Source organism: Haliaeetus leucocephalus, unplaced genomic scaffold, assembly GCF_000737465.1.
Source record: "Haliaeetus leucocephalus isolate CR32 unplaced genomic scaffold, Haliaeetus_leucocephalus-4.0 Scaffold556, whole genome shotgun sequence".
Lineage (NCBI taxonomy): Eukaryota > Metazoa > Chordata > Aves > Accipitriformes > Accipitridae > Haliaeetus > Haliaeetus leucocephalus.
Window position 1 is genome coordinate 3,694,046 of NW_010972992.1, and position 22,953 is coordinate 3,716,998.

The 22,953-nt window shown below is 45.3% G+C and overlaps 1 protein-coding gene across 1 annotated transcript in view; it reads right to left on the minus strand.

Moving 5' to 3' along the window:
• Positions 1 to 2,059: 2,059 nt before the first annotated feature.
• Positions 2,060 to 22,953, minus strand: part of UBIAD1 (UbiA prenyltransferase domain containing 1) — a 104,948-nt gene continuing 84,054 nt past the window's right edge. Inside the window, exon 4 of the mRNA XM_010577319.1 lies at positions 2,060 to 2,136. Coding sequence (XP_010575621.1) covers positions 2,101 to 2,136 — 36 coding nt within the window. The 3' untranslated portion in view covers positions 2,060 to 2,100. The remainder of the gene's footprint in view (positions 2,137 to 22,953) is intronic.

The window sequence follows — 22,953 nt, forward strand, 5'->3', positions numbered from 1 at the left end:
CCGGTTCCCGGTGCGGCGGCGGGAAGGCAGCCCCGGGAAGGCAGCCCCGCCGAGGGGCCCGGCCCCGAGAGGAAGGGCGGCCGCCTCCCTCGGGCGGGGGGCGGCGCGGCACAGGGCGCTTGGGAACCGGTCCCCGGTGCGTGCCCTCCCCGTGCAACTCCGTAGCCGAGAGGGCAGGTAACGGGAGAGGTCGCCGAGGCCAGGAGCTTAGGGGTGCAGTTGGAGCCCTCCGGGGATGCGGGCCCGTCCCGGGATATTACCCTGCCCGCCCTCAGAGGGAGCCTTTGGTTTTACAGGCTGCCGTCTCAAGAGTGAAGGGAATACCCTAAGCTCCGGACAGGGCGGTGGGAATCCGGCCCTGCCAGAGTAGGCACTACCACCACCCCGGTACCAGGCGGACCTTGGAACAGAAACTGCTAGAAACTTTTGCAGCAACTGGCCGGTGCTGCAGGTCCACCCCGTGTTAAGAGCCAGCGGTCTGGGAAGGACTCGTGTGGTTTCCTTGCTGGTACTCTCACCACTAGATAAATGCTCCATATAGGAGACATCTATCTGCATTCAGTGGCAGAGGTGTGCAGCAACAATCCCTAAATTAAGTAGGAGTCATTAAATGAGAGGTGGCAAGGCTTATTAACTCGGGTGGTAGAGAAAATCTTTTTTTATATTCATGCTTACGCAGCTAGGCATTCTGCACGGCTGGTCATCTAACCTGACCACAGACCCTTGCCTTGGCTTTCAGGAGTCAGAGGAGTCCTGTGTATGATAAAGTCATCCCTGAGTACAGGGGCTTCGCTTAGTGTTGACAGAAGGTCTCTAATGACTGTGGTGGATACCGCGGTCTTGCATTTATTTATTGTGCGCTCTTCTGTGACTCACTCCCGGTTTGGAGGCAGGGAGACAACAGCATTCCCCATATCCTTGGTCTGTTTACTGGGGTGACCTGTACTACAATGTGGACTCCTGCAAGAGCAGGATTATGTCAGTAAATTGCTGAACAACTACCTGATGGGAATGGCTTTTAATCAGGCTACATTACAGAGGTGACCTAAGCATGGTTTGCCCAATATTCTTGCTTATTTGAGTGTTGATGGTGCCTAGGAAAAAAAGCCCTCACCCTAGTTTTTAGATAGATTTGTCAAATCAATAACAAATAGAGAGCAGGACAGTGAAATAGGCCCATCACCTGAGTCTGTCTCCAGGCAGGCAGCTGTGTCAGAGGCATCGTGCTCTTTCTGATGCATCACCCAAAGTGAATAGGAAGCCAGGCAGACAAAGCCAGACCATCATCTTCCTTGTGGGGCTCCAAGGAATGCAAATTTAATGAGGCTTCTGAAGTAAAATTGCATTCAACCAGCTTTGCGCTTTTCTGCCAGTGATGGAGGTTTCTGCAGAGAAGGTGATGGTGAGGGGTTAGCAATTTTGTTGAAAACTGCAAGTGTACAGTAAAGGGAAAAATTGCTTTTTCTAACTTTGCCGGTGCTGCAAGCGGAGCCCACGCTGATGTGAGGGACAGCGCTCAATCAATCATAGAGCAGAGCCCAGCAAACTGCAGGGAGTTATCAGTCAGCGCTGGGTACCAGCGCTCAGACAATAACACGATTCTCCTCGGCAGCATTTCCGACAGCCCTCCAGGCACAGACAGGCACACACGTGTGAGCCCATCGTCGGCCCCCTGCTCCCCTCTTCAGACAAGCATGCAGTGCACCAAGTCCTGCGATGCACACACGGGCAAACAGAAACAAAGTGATGCTGACACACCTGCCCACAGACAAACCGTACCCATCTCCTCTCTGCACGCAGAGGTACATCAACTTGGCAGCTTTAGCTTTTAAAACTTGTACATGGTTGTCTGATAGCACAAACACACGACACCTTCCTTTGGTACATACACGCCACAGACCTACGGTAGCCCTTAGCACTTACAATGTATAGATGAAGAATACGCCTTTCCCTGTTAATACAGAGACACTTGGGCTGCTGCCTTCATCTGTTAAATATCACTCCATGAACACACAGGGGTCTGCACAGCACTTGAAAAGCCCTGTAATGGAGTACTCACCTGGGTGGGAAGGGGTGACTGGGGGGGTTGACAGTCCTGCTCTATGGCAACTTCTGTGATTTCAGTCTCTTTTCATTCTGCATTGGAAGGAAATAAAAAATTTCAAATATTTGGGGATGGGAGGGGGAGGATGGTGCACAGTGGAAATCTTCATACCTGGCTTAACATTTCCTTCCATGCCTCTCTGCGCTCAGAGAGCATCAGCTTCTGACTGCTATCATTTCCCTCCCTCAGGCCTCACAGAAGTGTTCAACAAAACAGCATGTGTTGCCAAAATGAATAAATAGTTCATTACTAGTTAAAATCAGCAACGCTGAACATATTTTACTCAGACACAGGTTAGAACCATCTACATAAGCAGCACTATCTGTGCACATAAACACAAACTGTATCCAACTGTACCTACATTACTTGCACATACCCGTACACAAAGGCTTTGGTGCTTTATTGCAGACTCCACTAACAATGCAAATGTGTCTACAAAGAATTAGCATTATTTGTGGCTTCTATTAACCCCACACGTGCACCGGCAAACAGCACACAGACTGAGGTGCTGCACACTGCTGTTGTCCTCATTAACCACGCAGGTACACAAACACACGCGTGACACCAAGAGACATTAGCACTGTACTGCAGTCTTTGTTAGCAAGCTGCATATTCACAAATGCCTGGCCACATGCACAGAGGCACAGAGTCACAAGCAGGCAGGAAAAGGATTGCTACTGCACCTAAAGCCACTTCTGGCTAAAGGATGCCTTTTTGAGTTGGGAAGCTGAAGGAAAACATCTTCCCCTTTTTTCATGCTCTCTAACCTTCTCACAGCCTCAGCACGACTGCCTTCCACACCCAAATCAGGCACCATCGGCCATTCCGCTTGCTTATATTTATGGCCCCTCTTTGAAATTCTGACTGCTCATCTATGCAGAATAAAACTACCCAAGCAATCTTTCCTGTTCAGGTGCTCATTACTAAAGCGTTAAATAATGCCAGGCAGGCTCTCTTAGGCCTTATAAATTTTATCTAGGGGACTTTCAGCTTCCACAAGGTCTATTACTGCCTGATTGCCTGAAAGGCTTTCAAGTTTGTACCAGACAGCAAGCCATACAGCAGAGAGGGCTGGGTAACAACTGAGCACTGAACTTCTATTAAACACCATTACTGGCTTGGGAGCCAGGCTCGGGAAGGTGAAATGCATACATGGGAATGTGTACGCATGACTGCACGCAGAGTCTGCCAGCATGTCCCTGGAGTGCAGGGACAAGGCTACCAGTGTTTGCATGAACGAATGTGTGTGCTTGGCTGTTAGAGAGAAGCGTCTGGATCGAAGAGTGACACTGTGCATGAGCGAGTGCAAGATTGTGGGTGCATGAAAAAGGAGTGGGCTTATGTCTGTGGGCCTGATCTCAGCTACACAAACGTCACTGCAGAGTAAGTGCTTATGAGTCAGTGGGGTTTATGGTGATGCAGCTGAGAACAGAATCAGGCCCTGGGAGTTCAGACTTTTCTTATTTCAGCAGCTTTCTCCAAGTGCTTACTGTCAGCCAGGGCTCAAAGCAAGGCTGTTTGAATACACCAGTAAGCTTAAAAAAGTGGAGAGAAAATAATGGAGAAACCCAGGACAAAAGGCCAATAGCCCCAAAAGCCAGAGAGGTTCTGTTTCATCAGCTGCCAGCTAAGTGTCCCAGGAGAATCTGCAGATACATCCAATACTCCTCAGGTCCTGGGGGCAATCCCTAAAGGATGCTGAGCTGTAGATAAAGCATATTTTCAGAGGAAAAGAATGGGGAGTGGGGACAAAATGCTCTGTTTAGAAACATCCCTCAGCCTTTTTTAAGTTGTGCTCTTTGTTTCCTTCTGTCTTCATGTCAGAGGACTTAGACCTTTTCTCCTTATCTTTCCTAACCCAAACATCCTGCTTGATGGAACATCAAGGAAAGGGATATTTCCTATCTGTCCACAAAACTAACAAAGCCACATCACAAGCTATTTCTATGTGCCATGTATTTATAAACCTCAGCCCTGACCTGATCAAGCAAAATAGCTTCTAGTTACCACTGACTCAGGCCTGAATTCAAACTGCCAGCCCATTATTTCTTACTCAGGCAACACTAGTACTCAAAAATTATGTTAAACATTTCCCAGATGCAGAAACAATCGCTTCCCCAAAGAGCACAGAGGTGAAGGCACACAGCCAGCCAGCCCCCTCTTTTATTGGATAACATTTCTCATATATTTCATGAGAGCCAGATGGCACCATCTGAACAGCAGTGAGCCTGGAAGCCTTCAGCCACATCAGCGAAAGGGAAGCGTGACCCAGCCCTGCGCGCACAGCAGCTCAATGCTGGAGCCCGCTCTGGCTCAGGCAGAGTGCAGCTGCAGGCCCTCGCTGCCTGCAGGCAGCTGCCTCTGTTTTGGGCACAGGGGCACAGGACAGCATGGTCGGGGTAGGCTTTTTTGCATTCAAGCAACAGCATAAATTTGCACATGGAAACCTAAATCGCCACTGCTGACAGGTACAGTCCTACGCTTTTGAGGGCAGGAAGAGTCCCAGTCCTGAAGCTCTCTGGAAAAGGGAGGCCCATCTGTAGATTGCCTGAGAAAAAGAAACAGATGTAAAGAGAGACAGAGTGTATTCTAAACCCCCGCTGCGTGTGGGGCCTTTTCCTTGCAATTAAGTGAAGCTAATGGTTTTATGGAAGTTGTTTGTTCAAAAGGCCTTCACTGCACTGTTTAATGGAGTTTCACCAGCATTCCCCAAAGGCTTCCAGGCTGCATTAGTATCCCACAGCTCACATCCTAACCAAACAAGCCTTCTCACCCTGACGTCTCTACCCGGTACGTATGGATTGTAGGAGTATCAGGGCTGCCATGCCTCCTGTGCTTGCCTTTCCACTAGAGTCTTGAAGCCCCAGGATGTCATGAATATTCATGACATAAACATTAGCAATAAGTATTGTGCAATTTGGACAAAAATATATTTTAGGCAAAAGAACTGGGAGAGAACAACCGAGAGAGAATCTTTACTCCTGAGCTCCGGGAACTACTGAATAGCATTTTCCTGAGCTGTAACTGGTGGTTTTAAAATGCAAATCAGTCTTGGGTTTTTGAGAGACATTGTAAAAAAAAAAAGACCCATACAGCAAAGCTTTATTGTATTGTAATGAATGCGGGATTTGCAGAGCTGCTTCACGCCAGTGAATGCACAGTGGATGCAGGCCAGGGACTCAAGAAGCCCTGAGGCTTGTCCCCAGCTAGCTCTGCCACTGACTCACTATGCGACCTTGAACAAGACATTCTTTCCTCTATTTCAGTGTTCTGATCAGAGGACATAGGGGAGGGGGGAGAGATAAGGCCGTTTCTGTGCCTCCTGGTGAGGTTCTACATTATAGGGCGCTCTGAGGTGGAAGTCAGCAGAACAAACATAGCAGCTCTCTCCCTGCAGGGACTGATGAACTGGCATAGTATTGCCCTGTTCTTAATGGTCTCCCTCTGGCAGATGCTGCTCAACCTTTCCTATTCCTTTTCCTATTCTTATTGCTATTCCTATTCCTTTTCCTATTCTTATTGCTATTCCTATTGCTATTCCTATTCCATAGTTCATCTTTGGCCTTATGTCTCCCTTGTGTTTTTCTATAGAGCTGGTCCCCTCCTTGAGCCTCAGAGTCTGTAGAAGCCCCTCTGCATTGTTCAACTCTTCTTTTTCACATCCACCTGTAGAGCATCTAATACCATTTTACCTGCCCTCTAGTCAAAGAGCAGTCCCTAAATAGACTCTACCACAGAGATCAGAGTAGGAGTTGAACATAGAAGGGGAGACATAAGTGAACTTTTACTACAGATAGATTTTCTTCAAATTATTAATCATAGAAACATAAACAATAAGAATCTATGAAGAGGGGGGGTGGTCTAAGGCACATCACAGTCCAGAGGACCCCTCTATTCCTCTATTCGTGGACCCCCAGGATCCACTCTGGGATCTTGTATAAGTCACTCTGGTTATCTCTGCCTTGGCTTTCCTCTAACCTTCTGCTCCCTTCTGTACAGCCTGGCGATGGGAGGGGTTTGGGGTTCCATTTATTTGTCCATGGTTGCCTCTTGTTATCAGCTGCCTTCACCACGCTCAGACCCCAGTGTTAGCGAACTTGGAAGGGTAAATTAGTGATTTCTAAACTTGCCCCTTCAAAGCTGTACTCTACCACCCACAGCCTGCACATACCTCCTCCCACTGCATCCAGCAATGCTCTCTCCCATGTACAGCACTGAAGGAAGGCTGCTGAATCTGGCATTTAGAAACTAAGTTCACTCTACAAGGTCACATCAAAGAGGCCAAAAATCACAGTCAGCTGGCACTAGCCTTCACTTATTACTCACCAGAGAGAATATTAACTGGTAAAGCAGAGGCAAAGAGTGCCATATTCCATTACCAGTCCCCTGAGCCCCCCCAACACCACGGAAGGAGAGCTGTTAACTGAGCTCTTCAACTGCATTTTCACTGACAGCAATGCCCTAGCAGCTGCCTGACCTTCATGTAGCAGAAGTCTCAGGTCCGCTCAGCTGCTGTGTGTCACAGACAGAAATCACTCAGAGCCTTCTGTGTCCTGATGCATTTCAGAAATTATCTCTGTGATGAAGGCAAGATCCCAAAGGAGGAATATACCACAAGGAGAAGCAGTCACACTGGTGAAAAGTCAGGGCATTCCAATAATAAAAAGCCACGATGTTCAAATCCAGATGCCAAAAGGTAGGTTTTCAAACCTGTATTTAAGCCCCTAAGCATCAGACCTGAAGCTCCCATTACCTGTAACAGAATTTGTGGGTGCTCAAAGCTTTTCAGTCCTGGTCATTTGTTTCCAAATACGTAAATAGGAATAAAGAGCTTCTCAAAAAATGCTCTACTGTACCAGCAGAAAATTTTAGCTCTTCACTGGAAACACAAATCTTTAAGAGGCAGTCTGGAACTAAAATATATTCATTTAAACTGAAATATTTGGGGTTTCAGATATTACTTTTTGAAGTAATAAAAATAAAATATGCTTAAGCAAAGCATCCTTTCTTAGTCCTTCCCCACCAACTATGCAGTGGGGACAATCAGAAGGTTTTGTATATTGGCAGTGGCAGTATAAAAGTGCTTCTGAGCATCAGGTGAGAGAAATGCCTGTTCCAGGAAGGCAGAACAGAATAAGAATCAGAAAAAAAGGAGGAGGACAAGAAATCTAACCCATTCACGTGCTGAAACAAGGCAGCATACCCACTACCACTTTGGAAACATCAGGAAATGTTACCAATCTCTTCAACTACTGGCGAACCAGGAGAGCTTGCAGAAGTGATTATGGGTCAGAAAATTACTAGAAAGCAAAATATTCCTATAAAACAGAAAATTCCTAGGAAGGTTCTAGGTCCAAAATTCCTAGCAAGCAAAAGGATTCCTCAAAATCAAACCTTCCTCTCCTGGTGTAAATCACCATGAACAATATGTGGGAAATGCTCTAGTGGGCACGTAACTAATGCAGGACACATTCTAGCCTAATGATTAATGCCAGAGAAGATGTCATTCAAATTCCACACATTTATATCAAGTATTTTTCCTGTTAATGTTACCACCGTGGAAAAAAATTAACTGTGGGAGGGAAACACGGACCAAATTCATAACTGCTATAAATCAATCCCATTCCATTTTGATCTCAGAAAGGTAAGCCAGTTCCTAGCAATGGAGCATATGACTCACTATCTGTCTATTCAAACACCCAGTAGTATGGAGTTCTATATGGTATCCGCTTGGCAAATAAATCTTTTGTCCCCCCTCTAAAATAGCGCACACAGAGTTATCTAAGCAACACCTATTTATATATTGGGAAGCTAAGCAGCTAAGTGTTCCTTTCATGTCTGGGTCCTTCCACCTAGCCAAGAAAAGCATCCTGCCTTAGATGATGAAACAGAATAAAAGCTTGCACTGTTTTCATACCCCGAGCAACAGGGAGTGCAATTGAAACCCTCCACCTATTCTCAGTGAAGCTTGGTATTTTTCTTTGTGCAGACATTTCCATCTGAACATCAGCCTGCTTGAACTGCTGATGTGGGAGAAAGGCTGTTCTACCCCGTGGGTGAGGAAGCTAACGACTGGTCTGGTTCTCTCTGAGAGAGCAAGAAAAGGGGCCACATGTGTGTCTGAGCACGAAGCCCAGGCAGACAGGAGATGTGGATTGCCTTTTACCAAAGGGGGTGGCATCAGGCTCTGACAGGCCAGCTCTGCCTGTTGTGGTGGCTCCACATCACTCATCAGAGCCCTTCAGACCACAGTCAGTGGGCTTATGTCCATATGGAAGGCTGTGAACTGCAGCCAGGGCAGTGTGGGGACAGATCCAGCTGTGTTGCCTCTGGCATGGAAGCGGTGACCTCCAGCGGAGGCTATAGATGAGAACTAGAACGATCACTGCAACAGAGCCCCTGGGCCCTCAAAATGGAGAAAAGTGTCCCTTGGAAGGTGGGGCTGGAGAAATATCTTTTGCAGTTGCTTTTGGTGGCATGGCCCTATTTACCAACACGGTGTTATTGGTATAATGGTAAAGTGAGAAGCATAAACAGGGAAGCAGACAGACAAAACACAGCCATCGGAAAAAGCTAAACTGTACATAAACCCAGATTGGTGGATTGATAAAATATTCTTGGGCAAGAAACAGACAGCATGAAAGACAGGAAGATGGAGAGAGAGATTTAGAACTGAACTTAATACTTATGTGATTTATTTGCATTAAGCTAAAGTAGTGTGTGTGGCTTGGGTTTTACTTGTTTATTTTGCTTCCCAGACTGCCTCAGGTGTTGGCAGAGAATTGTTTTGTTGAAGTTGCAGTCCGTGGGATGTTTTGGAAATTCATTGTCCCTGGGGAAAAATGAGGAGAGTTTCATAAAATTCTGGAAAAGGTCTGCAAGTTCTGAAACTCAAAAGAGAAAGAGTTATGCGTGAAGTAGTCTGGATCTCCTCATTATAGTGAAAGCCCAGCTTTGTCTCCTCAGAGCCAGAAGACCAGAAACTATCAGCAACCTTCCTACTGCGCTTCGCATGAGGACATTCTGCAAATTATGGAAATTTTGTCCACCCAGCCATCCTGCAACAGATGGCAAAGCAATGAGAATGGCCAGAGCTGGTGGGTGGCGTGGATGTGTTTATTTTCATAAGGCCCAGAGATTAAAGTTCCACCAGTGCCCATCAGCAGTCTGTTACATTCATTCATTTATAATTATTTCCCATTTTTCCCTGCAGTTACATTTTAGAATTGTAGTTATTTAGATCTCTATAACCATCCAGTGTAGCTCACATGATCCTGCCCGCAGGATCCCTCCCAGGATCCCCCTTGTAATCCAAGCCCAGGCATCAATCTGTGGGACACTGAGCCCATTTCAGCCCACAGAGACAGGACTATGGTCTTGCAGAACCACTTCTGCTATGGTCAGTCTGTCCAAAAGAGCAGGAAGAAAAGTGAAAAAGCAGGGGAATAGGAATATGTGGGTACAGGAAGGAGAATAGACAAAAGAGAAAAAAGAGTGGAGACGACAGGTGAGGGGATTAAAAATGGTACAACACAAGAGGAAAACTACAGCATAGGACTGGTACCTCTAATCACTGCTACAGAATTTGTGCAAAATGGATGGAAAAGTTGCAGAGGAGTAACTTTCTTATGTGTAGCATGAAACTCCAGAAAAAAATTTAATAGAAAGAAAAAGGAGAAAGTTAAAATAGGAATAGGAGACAGAAAGTCACTGAAGTTGTGCAGCTAAAACCCCAGCAAGTCCAAGTACATGAATGCTGGAGAAAGGAGCAGGGAGAGTTAGTTAATGGAGGAGCTTGTTGGAACACCATAAAAAATCAGTTGCTTCCAGATGTAATGTGCTCTATGCTGCCTGCAAAATCTTGGCTTGGCGCACCATCCATTTCCTGGGTGCTCAAGCACCAGGGAGCTGCACTCTCTCAGATGCTGTTTGCTTTTGATGAATGCTACTCTGTCAAGTGCATTAAACCCAGCAAAAGTGAGCTTTATTAGACTCTGAAAACCAGGGTCCATCACTGCTCAGACTACTTATAAAACAGTCTGGCTTGAGAGTGATACCAGCTTTCCCCAGGGCATGCAGGGAGGCATTTCTTATGCCAGCATGAGTCCTCCCCCATACGCTGTCTGCATCTATTCCAGGCCCTGCAATGGAGAGCAAACTGCGTAGCTTGCACATCCCCTTCATACAATTTCTAGTGTTTCCTCTCAAGAAGACTTGGTTTTAGTGGCAGGTTATTGTGAAAGCCTCAAGTGGGCTTCAGGAAGTCACCACTAGTCATCCAGTTAGCAGGAGACCCCTGTGGGTGGGACACAATGGAGTCTAATTATGTTTTTGACTTATGGGATTCAGATCATCACAAGAAAGGTCTGTGTGTAAGCTGGGTCACAGGACAAGGATGAGGTTTGATCTGCTCTGTGCTTTACTAATCCCATAGACTCATTATCCAGCTGCTGTTTTCAGGGAGGTGCAAGAGGGTGAGAGCTCTTCCTCACTGTGACTCCAGAACTCAGCCAAAGGCTGACAGACAGACCGAGTGTCCCCGTCTTCTGCTGTGGCTGTGATTTACAATGACTCTTTGTTGCTGTTTGAGCCCAGAATGGTGCCACCCCAGTTGTGACCTTCTCTGCCCCTGAGCCTGGATCCCCAAACACCCCCTATCTCCAAGCAGCTTTTGCAGAGAATCTCACTCTCTGCTCCTGTAATGAGTTGCACAGCACGATATGGAATTAGTAGAATCTAAGTTATTAATTGTCTACAACAATTAGCCAGGACGCCTGGGCCTTCAGGCACCTTGGTTACGTGTGGGAGCCAATTACAGTCTCATACATATTCATGCCACTTCATCCACAAACTGAGAGCTGCTTCCTCAGCTCTCTCGCCATCTCCTTTACTCCAGCTCGCATCCAGCCCACCCTAAGCCAGGAAGGAGATGTAGTTTCCTTTCATTTCACGTTTCACTGAAATCAAATATTTGCTGTGGATGATGATGTAATGGAAATGCAGAACTAGCACATTTGACAAGCAAGAACAGAAATGGACTGGCCAAACCTCATGCCTTACAAGAGGAGATGCAGAGATCTTGCTGGACTTGTCTCCCTGCAGTCACCTGCTCTATCAACATACCACAATACATCATCCAGCTGAGCTTGATGAGAGATATTTCTCATAGTCAGCAACCACCTCAACTCCATATGAGACCACAATTACCAGGTCTCATGGTGTAGATCAGTGTGGTCAGTGTATTGCCAGTGAATCTGACGGATTTAGACCAGTTTATACCCACTGAGGACCTTGACAGTAAGCAAGTGCCAGGTGAGACACTGGGCTGCACCAGGTAAGTCACTTAATGCCTGCATGTGTCTGATTCTCATGGGTACACTAACGCTTCACTGCTTCCCAAGGTTTCTCTGAGGTTACATCTACAAATATCCACATGCTGTGCTCCTAGGAAAATAGCCACCCTGTGAATACATCACTGAAACTATGCTTGACCCCAACAGGAGTTGTAGCTGGTCCTAGGGTGAGTGCATGGGGCTGCAAGTGAGCTCCACGGGAGTCTTCTGAGTGCCTTCACCACAGCAGGGTCAGAGCCTAACCAAGCAGGGACACATGTGCCTTGAGAATCTGTTGATCCACCAGAGTGGCCATCTAATATCTCTCTCACACTGGCTATCCAGGAGCTAAAATGTTAAATCCATAACCCGCTCTCTAGATTTATTGTCCTGAAGGCCGTTATGACTTTTGTGAGCTTAGGAGTGCAAAATAATGTTAGAAACAGACGTTATTTATCTGACACACTAGAGTGACTCCTCCTCAGCCATCACTGTCTGCTGTGGAAATAAATCCCTGCTCTGTGTTTAGGAAACAAAGCTATTTCTGTCACATAGACCAGCTGAAGCTTTTGAAAGAATCTGATTTTAATATTGCTAATGTTTGCCTTTTGGTTTTGTGCACCCAAATAACTTTCAGGCCCTGATTGATTTTGCCTTTCCAGTCATTTTTAATCATCCTCTTCGCAGGCTGGTAAGAGGCTGGTCACAATTTTCGAAAGTGACTTGTGATTTGGGCTGCTTCACTTTCGTTACAGACACCACTTCAGTAAAAATCAATAACAAATTAAATCACAGTAGGCAATGTGACCAGTGAAGGAGTGGCTGTGGGCTGCGAGAGGGAAAGGTTTGTATTTTTTAAATTAGAGAGAAATTGAAAAAAGATAACTTTGTGGGTTCATCAGAAGGAGCCATGTTAGAAACGTACTCGTATACACAGAATGTACTTTAGCATCCTACATCATATTAACTTGTGACTAGGACACAGTATTGGCCACTGCTGGCAAGTGAAACACCTGTGTATTACACTACACAGCCTGGTTCTCCCCCATTACTCCTGACTTATGCCATCTAACACCATTAACTTGAAGAAAGTTCCATCTGACTTAACACCAGTATGAGATAAAAACCAGATTCCTCATTCTGAAAAACGGAAAAAGAGAGTGCAATGCAGTCTTCTGCTCGAGCCTCCTGCAAACATTTTCCAGTTCCTCTGAGTCCGTGAGGAACAAACCTTTCTGCTTTAAATTCACAAACCTGTGAGCTCCCCCAGGGCAGTGGGACAGACACCATAAACAGATTTTAGGTCTCCCCCGTGTGCTTTTCAGTGTCTGTTTTGTTTCCCTACACGCTCCCCTGAACAACAGCAGCAGCATGACTCAAATTGCCTACAATAAGTTCTGGACTCTGCTGATCTCAGTGTCTCAAGTTATTGGCTGGTTTTATATAAAGGTTCCTAGCATGTTGCGATCTATGACTGGTAAATGCAAACATTTTATCGCTCAACAACTTAATTTAACCTCTCAGCTATCTGCTGCTTTCTTTCTCTTTGTCTGCTTCCTAGTTCATAATTTTTTCCTTTTTATTGTGGGGATTCTGCCTATTAGGGGAACTTTGCAGAAAGGAAAATAAACAGATCAGTATTTGATGTTATGCTTGCTGTTTAGAAGTTTGTTTCTCTTTCTTCTTCCATTGCATCAATATTAACATGTTGATTCACAAGCAAAATAAAGGTAGTATATAAATATACTCTTTTTCTTCTTTTTGAATCATAAAACTCAAAGTTATGGTTCCCACAGCAACTGTAACTCAACCTCAATGTGCACATACATTAAAAGCAGGGAAATTACCACCCAAGGCAGCAATTGAATATGCGTGAGGGGATTACGTTACTGACAGTGGAAGGACTGCGAAAGGTTGAAATCCCAGAGATATGAAACATTTCAGGTCTGTGGCAGGATGGCACACCAAAAAAAAGAAGAGATCTCAGAGATCTTGATCTTTATGGACATAAATGGGATTCAACCTTGCAACATGCAGAACCACTTGATTGAAGTTACCTTTATTGTTGAACTTCACTGGCCTCAAAGATGCTAAGGCACTCCGGAGCCAAAGATAGTGCCACTGAGCATATATGCCTGTGCTTTTCCATCGTACAGAGCTGACGGGGTGACCCAGAACCACATAACGTTGAAGGGTCCGACAGAAAGGCAACAGGCTCCCACGCTCCCCAGAACAGGGCATGCACCGTGTACCAGACCACAAAGCCAGAAGAATCATTAGAGGATCTACTGCATTCACATGCACAATCTGTCATCCATCCTGCCTCTTCCAAGCCTATATGGCACCCTTCTTTTCAGCTGCTTTCTAGGAGAGGCACAATTCTGAAATACAGCTTCTTAGAAAGGATTGGAGCCCACGGGGATACAGACGAAAGGCTGGCAGTGTCTACAGGCAAGAGGTCTCAGCCCCTCCAGCTCTTCCATACCCTGGCTACCAAAGTAGCCAGTCACCGAAGGGAAGTGTTTTAAGCGGGAACTGCATCCCAGGGGACTTTGGCTAAGTTATTCTAATTAACTGTACAATAAGATGAAAGAGCAACGTGTTCCCTTTTCATAAAGGCTTTAGCAAATAGAGTCCACCAGGTGCTGATGTTCCTTTGTGAGGCCTGAGAGCTGAGAACTAATTAGTCCTAAATTATACCCTTGACAAAGACACAGCAAGGAAGCAGAAAAGGCGTACACATGGCAAACCACTACAGCGTCCTTTTAAATGGCAGATCAAATAGGCACCACCACTTCAGAGGACCAAAGATGCCTCGAGCAACCGGTTGGTATTTACCTTAAACAGCAAGGAGAAAGGCAGAGGAGGGTAGGAGAAGAGAAACATAAAAAGGGCTGGCAGGACTGGCTCTCCTGAATACTCCATGCTGTTCCCATAGGAAAGGGTTTCCCTTACATTCAGGCCTTTGGGATCTGCACAATTGCTCTCAGCACCATTTGGTGTCATTTTCCATTGGATGTACTTTTAAACAAGCTTCACAGTGAGCTCTTTTAAATAAACATGAAGGCAGCAGCTTAGGAGAATACTGCTAGAGTTTGCAGACCATGCCCTTTGATGTGTTGCATGATGCAGGAGATTGTGTGTGATCCTACAATTAAAGGCTGCATCACAGTCCAGCCCAGAAGGATCAAGATAACTTTTTCTTTCCTGTTTCCTGACTGTGCAGGGCAGTGCTGGGTGATCTTTCACTCCTGCACAGCCTTTCCTCAGGCTCCCACCAGTGCTGCAAAGAGGAAACTCTCCTCTCACCCCTTTGCAAACCTTCAGAAGGGAAGAATCTACCAATAATCTGATGCAGAGCAGAGAGGTATTCTGGCCTCTTTATCAGCCAGTTAGTGGCATGCACAGAGCCAGTGCCAATCAAGGGAATGCCTGAGAGGAGACACAGGCATGATGCATTAGCCAAAGCAATTTCACACTGAGAGTGTCCTACAAACAGTCCTTAGTGTTCCACTTGCATGCCTTTATATGATGAATGCTGTGCAGTGTACATATTTTATGTTTCCCTCTGAAGTATGTATCATCATCCTGTCCCAGTGGTGCAGTCCTGGATTAGACAAACCATCACTCTGTTACATTCTGGTCATCCCACAGCTAATCTCAGCTAGACTAGTATATGTTCAAAGCAACTCCTCTGCTTGGATCTGAGTGGCTCTAACTTCATAACTGCATGAATGACACCATCTTCAGCTCACAAAAGTAGCGACAGCCCACAAAGAAGTCCTAAAGCTTACCCTAGAGCACAGGGCATCAAAAAGACTAAAATCAACCCTTTGTCCCATTAATTCCATTCCGCAATAAGGCATTTCATCAGGAAGTGCAGAAGCTGTGTCATAGCTGGGCCCAATTTTGGCCTGAGGAATGACACATCAGCCCCTGGGGCAGCACCCAGCTGGTCAGGGAGCAGAGTTGGGTCCAGGGATCAGACAAACACCCAACATGTTCCTTCACAGCAATTCTTCTCTCCTTTCCTCCTTCTCTTTTCTCACACCTGTGATTCATAAATCATGGCATAATCTGCTGCTCACATCTGGACAATTCTCTCCTAAGAGGGAAGTTTTAAGTCCTCAAGATAGCATGTTAATAATATCCAGGTCTCTGTTTACCCCTCCCAAAGCTGCCTGAGGCACTGTACATTTGGGAATATGATTTGCTCTGTGTTTCTCACTCGGGAGCAGCAATGTGGTGTTTAGTGCAGGCAGACACGTCGTGCAAGTACTCAGAGGCAGCACAACAGGCTCCTGCATCCACTGGCCAGAGCTAAAACATAAGGCCAGAGTTACTGTGGGCTGTTGGCACCTAATGATACAAGTAAGATCCAAAGAACTGAGTGACCCCTTCCTATTCACAGTCAGACACCCAAACTGCTTAGGTGCTCTGAACATTTTGCTAGGTGAATTTCTCTTTCTATAGATGCCTCCATACCTTTGAACTTTTGTCCCAAACCCGAGTCAGTCAGGAATGCTATAGACTTCGTCACTGGAGGGTAGGTATTAAGTTATTTAAGAGTATTATAAAAAATCTGTGAGATGTAAGATTGGAAAAACCCCAGCACCTTTGCTGGACCTTCCCTTCAGGATTTAACTAACCCATCTCAGCACAGCTCCATTCTCCTTCCTGACCAGCACCTCATCCCTGGGAAAAGCAGGTTAAATACAAGTTGCTAAATCCCCTGAAGTGTCCTGTCTTGGCCTAGCCATTCCCCTGATGTAAAGAAAAGCCTCTAAGGCTGAATGCCACTGTGGCATGAATCATGTTTATCATAACAAGAAACAAAGAAGGAAGAGAACAAAGGAAAAGGGAAAGAGGAGAGAAAACAAGAAAGGAAAAGACAAACAGAAGAGTGAAAGGGAGGGATATAGATAGACCCATTAATTTGCCTCTGTTTGCTCTGGGATTTAAACAACAAGCTGTTATGTCTCTGGTTTATCTTGGTTCCTCAGCTGTGAAACGTGCTGTGCTCCAGTGTCTTCTGAGCTTTAGAGATTTGCTGGGGAGCTAGGAATGAAGCAAGAGGCTCAGCAAACAGAGATAGCAGAGGCGGCTTCATACATCACACTCAGAGGAAATTCATTCCTTTCAGTGCTGCCCATGGGTGAAATTACATTATATTCTGTTTGGATAATTGGATGTCATATACCACCCGACTTGTTATAGGATGGCATTTCCTTCCCTAAAGAGGCTGTTAGCAGCATCCCAGGACAGAGAACACAAGGCACAGGTCCCATGAAGTATGAAGAAAAAAGTAAGGACACAGAGGTGTTGGCTCCGAGCAGTCCTGGTTACAAACTGGACCTCTCAGGGTCAGGTTAGTAATGGAGAGGGTGAGAAACAGGACAAGGCAAAGCATATGGAACAAGAAAGAGATGAAGAAAATGAAAGGGAAGAGAGCAAATCTAAAAGAGAAGAGAAAAGGAGGAGGAGAAGGTAGCAGGAGGAGCTTGGTTTCAAAATGTGCTTTCTGTTTTTGTGAACATGTCTTTTAGTGCATGAACATCTCCAGGTGTCTCTCTACAGACCTAGCAGGAGTGGTGTGTAGGTCTCACATGGTAGATATTGGCATTGGTCTTCCAGCTACAGCTGTGAGGAACAGTCTCCACATCTAAAAGGAGGACTGATTTACTTGGAGGTTTTTCCCACCACAAACACAAAGCATTTCCTTCTTAAATTGGGGGGTGGGATGCAGAGGTCTTTTAGCTAGAAATTCACTGGGTGGACAAGCTTGTCCCACTGTGCAGGGGCAGGTCACATAACAGCTGCCTGTTAATCCTGTAGAAATACAGCAGTTTTCTTTGATCTCTGCCACTGAGGACCACAGAGGAATTCGGAGTCTCCCAGCCATGCCTTGCTGCATTTTATATTCACCACTTACCTACATTTTGTCTAAAATGCCCTCAATTTCCCCCTCATTGTGTCCTTTCTTGCAACTCCTCACTCCAGTTCGTTGATGGCTTTTTAATAGCACAGTTAGAGTTGTCAACACAAGCCAGAGGACAATTTCATGTGTCATATTGTCCCAGTGCATCCTGGGAAATCTATCTGGCTCAAGTGAACTTATTTTATTGAAATAATCTCTCCTCCCTGCTAGTTATTGAGTCGTCTTGGCTCAATGGCCTCGCTCAATATCAACTTTTCAGGCTTAATAATTAGTGCTGGAGAAAAGAGTTTCATTGAATAAGTATTTAATGTCACACATGATTAGAAGACGCAGAGATGACCTAACTAGGCAATTCAACTTGGGGCTGCAACTGTTCAGATGAGAGACAATTAGGAACATATTCTAGACTGTGGATGTATGCTAGTCAGCACCTGCAAAGTTATTTATAGGAAATATACCTTTGTCTTCCATCCCATATACTTTGATCTTGCTTCAAGGCCTAGAAACAGATGTTAGCCCTTATTTTTCCACCTGAGGTGTGCTATTCCTTCATGTAATGTACTTCTTCAGAAACCTTTGTTGCTATCAGTTGATTGCAACAATTGCTGCAATTCTCCATTTAACTTGATAGCGTCATCAAGTTGGGAAGGAATTTGCACAAGGACACACAGGCAAATACCTGGTTTCACTGAAGCCTTTAAATGTCACTGTGCCCACGACTGGGCCCCAAACCACATTCTCATATCCTGACGAGAGCAGAAATTCATAAAATGACTTGCAACAGTGAGTCTTAGATAAGCTATAGGGGCAAACCATACAGCACACAGTGATTTGTTTGCCTGTCTGCTTGTCTCTGTCTATCTACCTGTCTATCTACCACTACCTACTTACCTATTTGTCCACTCAATGCTGTTAAGTCCTTCCAGCCAGGATGTCTGTGTACTGTGTTAAAGGCTGATGTATTTAGTTCCCAAAGGCTCTCTGCTAATATCCCCTATTACATGTATGGGAAAATGAGATTCAGATTAAAAAAAGAGATAAACCAACAAATAAATTTAGGAGTGAAGATGAGAGACATCGCCTAATTATTCTGGGGGATCTTCTAAATTATTTTCCCATGGCAGTGTTAAAGTGAGTTCTCCCAGTCCTGGGATTACTGTCCTGACTGATCAACTGTCCTTCCTCTGCGTATTTAACTAGTTACAAGCACTCTGCAAATGACTGTGCTCTCCATGCTCACAGTGATTGAAATCCTGTCTTAAAGCATTTCCTACAAAAGTGATTTTTCCCACTTAAAATTCACTAACACACCAACCTACCACATCTTCATACATATCACACACTGCTCTCAGGAGTGATAATAAGAAAACTTGCTCAACGAAACCTACATTCCTCCCTTTCTCTGGCTCCCTCATCCCTCTTCTCACAGAGCCTTCTCCGCCACAAACTCTTCAGTGCAACATTTTTAATAGGATTTGGAAAGCACTTGATAGCAGCTGTCACCCCTTTACACCTGCACACAGTCTGCACTGCTTTTCCCCATAAATGAGCACATCGATCTATCCTCTGCAAGATGTATTTCATTTTCCTGGAACTTCTGATCTGCTTGTTTGTCCCAGAAGAAAGACTGACTAGATGAGAAACGTGTTCCCTGTTTATAGTGATATTTTATGTGCAAGAGATTGATTTGCTATGATAGCCACCAGCTTCCCTATCTGGAAACCCAGCAGTGCCCTGAATAGCCTCCTATTCCTACCTAAAAGATGCCTGTAAATACAGAGCACTATTCCTCACTCTGGGGAATAAAACAGCAGAAAACCCAGCTCACCTCTGTGCCTGTTAGTTGGGTACAGCAGGACAGGGTTTTCCTCTGGGCTCAGGGGCTGGATGTTTCTCAACAGGGACAAGGATGGACAAGCAGAGAGGCACAAACAGAATAACAATAACCCATTCCTGTTGTCTAAAAAACTGCAAGTCAAGTTTTGAAAAATGAACATTGTTGCCACTTTAAGATGCTACAGGTCTTGAATCTGCCCAGAGTGAGGGAGTCACAGAGGGGTTGTCAGCGATGCTGCCGGAGCAAGGCAGTACCGGGCTGCCTGAAAGGCATCGCTGTAGTGAGTGGAGGTTTCCCCTGACTTCAGCGAGCATTGCTCTGTGTGTGCTAACAGAAATGCTCCACTCCCTGCAGTACAGTCACGTCTGGGGAGGAACACAACTGCTACTTAAACTGCGCATAATGATGTGACATGCAATGATGTCTGGACTGTGTGAGTCTGTCCCTGCTCCACTGAAGCGAGACAAGGTTTTGCCACTGAGAAGAGAGAAGCTGTGCCAGGCCCCCCACTGTAAGAGCCAGGAATGCAATGGAAAGAATGGGAAAGCACGGACAGGCAGGATGTAATTACATACACTGCAGTTGGACAAATCTCTGCAACTGATGAAAAACAATACTACAACTTTTCAACAGCTGGTCATGATAGAGAGGGTGTCTATCCTGCACATGTGCATTCTCCATAACCAAATGTCATGCTGGGCTTTAATTTCAAGCTGGCTTGGATGGAGGAGCACTACTGAGTGGCCTCCATGCCTGGAGCTATGGATCAGCATTTGATCTATTAAAATAAATACATTATTTCCCTGAGATGCCATGGAGGGCTTCCATCTGACAAGTTACCCTGCTTAGCTTTTTGAGGCTGATGTGATCACTGTTCAGGATAGCCTGCCTGCAACCAAAAGGACAATCAGACTAAAGTCTTGCTTCTTGGCTGCAAGAGGCTGCTACCAGCATACCCAGAGAATGCAATCTCTAAATTAAGCAGCAGCAATGCCAGTGTAAAACTGTGGATCAGATGGTCTCCTTACTCTGCGAGAAACGTGGAGGTCTTTGGGTCCCCCAAAACACATGGTACAATACTTGGAAAGCGAGCTGGCCAACTTTAGGCCTGGACAGACCCCGGGACATGGACGTTATTGTTTTCACTGATCATGACTATTCCCAAAGCCCATCACTGTAGGCCCTGGCTCAATGATTGCAGAGAGGAGGGCTGAGAAGAAGGGAAAGTTGATGGTCAAATTCTATCAGAAGAGAAATAGCCTTTTCAGTCACCTGGAGTTCTCCCCGACCAACTACAAAGTAATGAGAGAAATCCATAGCCTGTGATGGTTTCCCTCAAGGCACCGTCAATCAGTGGAGACTGCCCTAAGCTGGCCTTCACCTATTTGGCTGTTCTGTTATTTTTCCTAGGCAACTCTGCTTTCAAAGTGATTACATGGGTGTTTCTATCAGTAAGCCAGTGTGGACCTGGACAGTCAGCACCATCCTCCGTCACCATGAATATTTAATTTTTAATTAAGCAACTGGGAATCTTTTTATTTTGCTAATTTCCTCTCAGTCCCAGTGCTGCTGCAGCAGCAGGAGGGAAGTAAGGGGCAGCAGAACACATCAGGACTATCACAGATCATCAAAGTGAGATTCAACTTCATAAGAATCCCAGGCAGCAGGGACTTCTCTAGAAAGTAAAATCTTGATTTCTCAGCTGCTTTAGGGTCCCTGGCCAGAACTTCAGCTAATAAGAGTCTGCATCTTGAATAGGATCATCTCAGGAAGACTTTAGTCAGCTGTTTCTTCTCCACTTCCTTTCCTCACTCTGTATATTATTCATGCTAGGATGTGTACAGTAAAGCAAGACAGCTTCTTTCTTTCCCACCTGATCTTTACAGACAGAGACAGTGAATAATTATGCATGCGGGCACTAAAAAGAAAAATCACTTGGATGAATTAGGGACTTTATTTAATTGTTTAATTGTGGGAGTGAGAAACTTACCCTGGATCAGACTGTATTGCACATGGTAATGAAACACAATTACCTATTCTTCTCCACCTCAGATGAGAACAAAGAAACCTGAAAGTCCTTGGTAAATGAGGGAGAGGGAATTAAAACCAGATTCAAAGTAAAAGGAGAAAAAGACCTTTGAAAGAAGTGGAGGCACTGGGAGCTTATTTTGCTTGTGAGATCTCTATTAAAATCAGACATTATTTCAGAGGCTTCCAGCCCTAGCAGATAATTAATGAAATTAAGGTGAGCATTTGCTGCTAAATATTTGCTCACACTACAGGGGAAAGAAACAATGCCAAAAACACCTGGAATTTTATGGGCAAATAAATCAAGAAAGAGAGGTGTCTCAATTACTCAGACTACAGAGGGGAAAGTGCCTCTCTTTACAACAGAGAGGTTTCAGTAATGGTAAAAATTCATAGATTTTCAAAGCAGCCCACTGCCAGTGCCCAGCTTTGCAGTGTTTAAAATACTGGGACCATCTCTAAAGCACTCTGGGGCTCTGGCTGATGTAATCAGGAAATAGCCAAAAGGCTGACATTTTCAAAGCTGCAAGTGGATTTGGATGCTACAGCTGGGAAGGTGATTATGGGAACCTTAAACAACCTCTCTACAAATTTTGCAGGAGTAACAGGGCTAGATGAAGCCATTATGACAATGGTTGTTAGGTAGGACTTCCTCAGTCTCTCACTCGTGATGTGACATGGACTGTGCTGCACATGTAGCTCCCTTACTCTGCTGAGCTCCCTGAGCAATTTACTTCTCTGATTAATCTGATTCACTTCAACTTGTACAAAAGATGCCTCATAGATTTTCCAGCTCTGGCAGTTTCTAAAACCAAAATTAATGAGTCAGTCCAAACTGAGGAGACAGGCAGCCTGGGTTAGAGTCTTTAGCTTGTGTTGGGCAGAAGGCCAGAGTGGGTGATCAGAACGTTGCTTCCAGCTTTAATGTTCATGACTATGTGCTTCATTGTGGTGTTGGGAGTCTGTAATCACTGAGGCAAAGCTGTGCAGAGGCATAAATGTATGCCAGCTTTAGCCACTGAGGTGGACATCCAAAAAACTAGCGACACCAACCACTAGTACATTTGGAAACTAATCCACAGGATGCTTACAAGTAGACTTAGCCTTTAAAAAGGACTTGAATCCATACTAAGCAAGCTATAGGAGGGATGAGTTTAGCCGTTTTTATGATACTCTTAAGCACGGAGTTAATTTAGGGACAGTCAGGCCAGCTTTAGGTACTTTGACACTTTAGTCAAACTGGGAAATGCCTGCCCTTCAGCTCTGAGCTGTTTGCACAGTGAACAACTATTAAACTTTTTACTGCCCTAGGCAGCCACTTGCCTGACAGAGATTGCCTCAGCGCCCAGTGCAGCTGCAAGCTGGAAATGCCATCTGCAGGAATCTCATGTGCAATTGAACTAACTAAGCTGCAGACAAGGATGATCAGCTCCCACTCTGCAGGCCACACACCATCATCAATGGGGATCTGGGAGGAACATCCCTCAGACTACCCTTCCTCATGCCATGGGATTTATGACACAGTTAGTTAGGTACAGTACATCTTTTCTGATGCACCTATCACTAGTCTGTGAGAGATTAGAAGACAAAATAGACTTCCAGTCTAGTCTTCCATGGCAGTTCCCAGGTATGTGGGGATGAATGACATACAGTAATAGCAGGTCATCACATCTGCACTGACAGTGCTAAAAAATGGGGTCAGCAGAGAATCCAG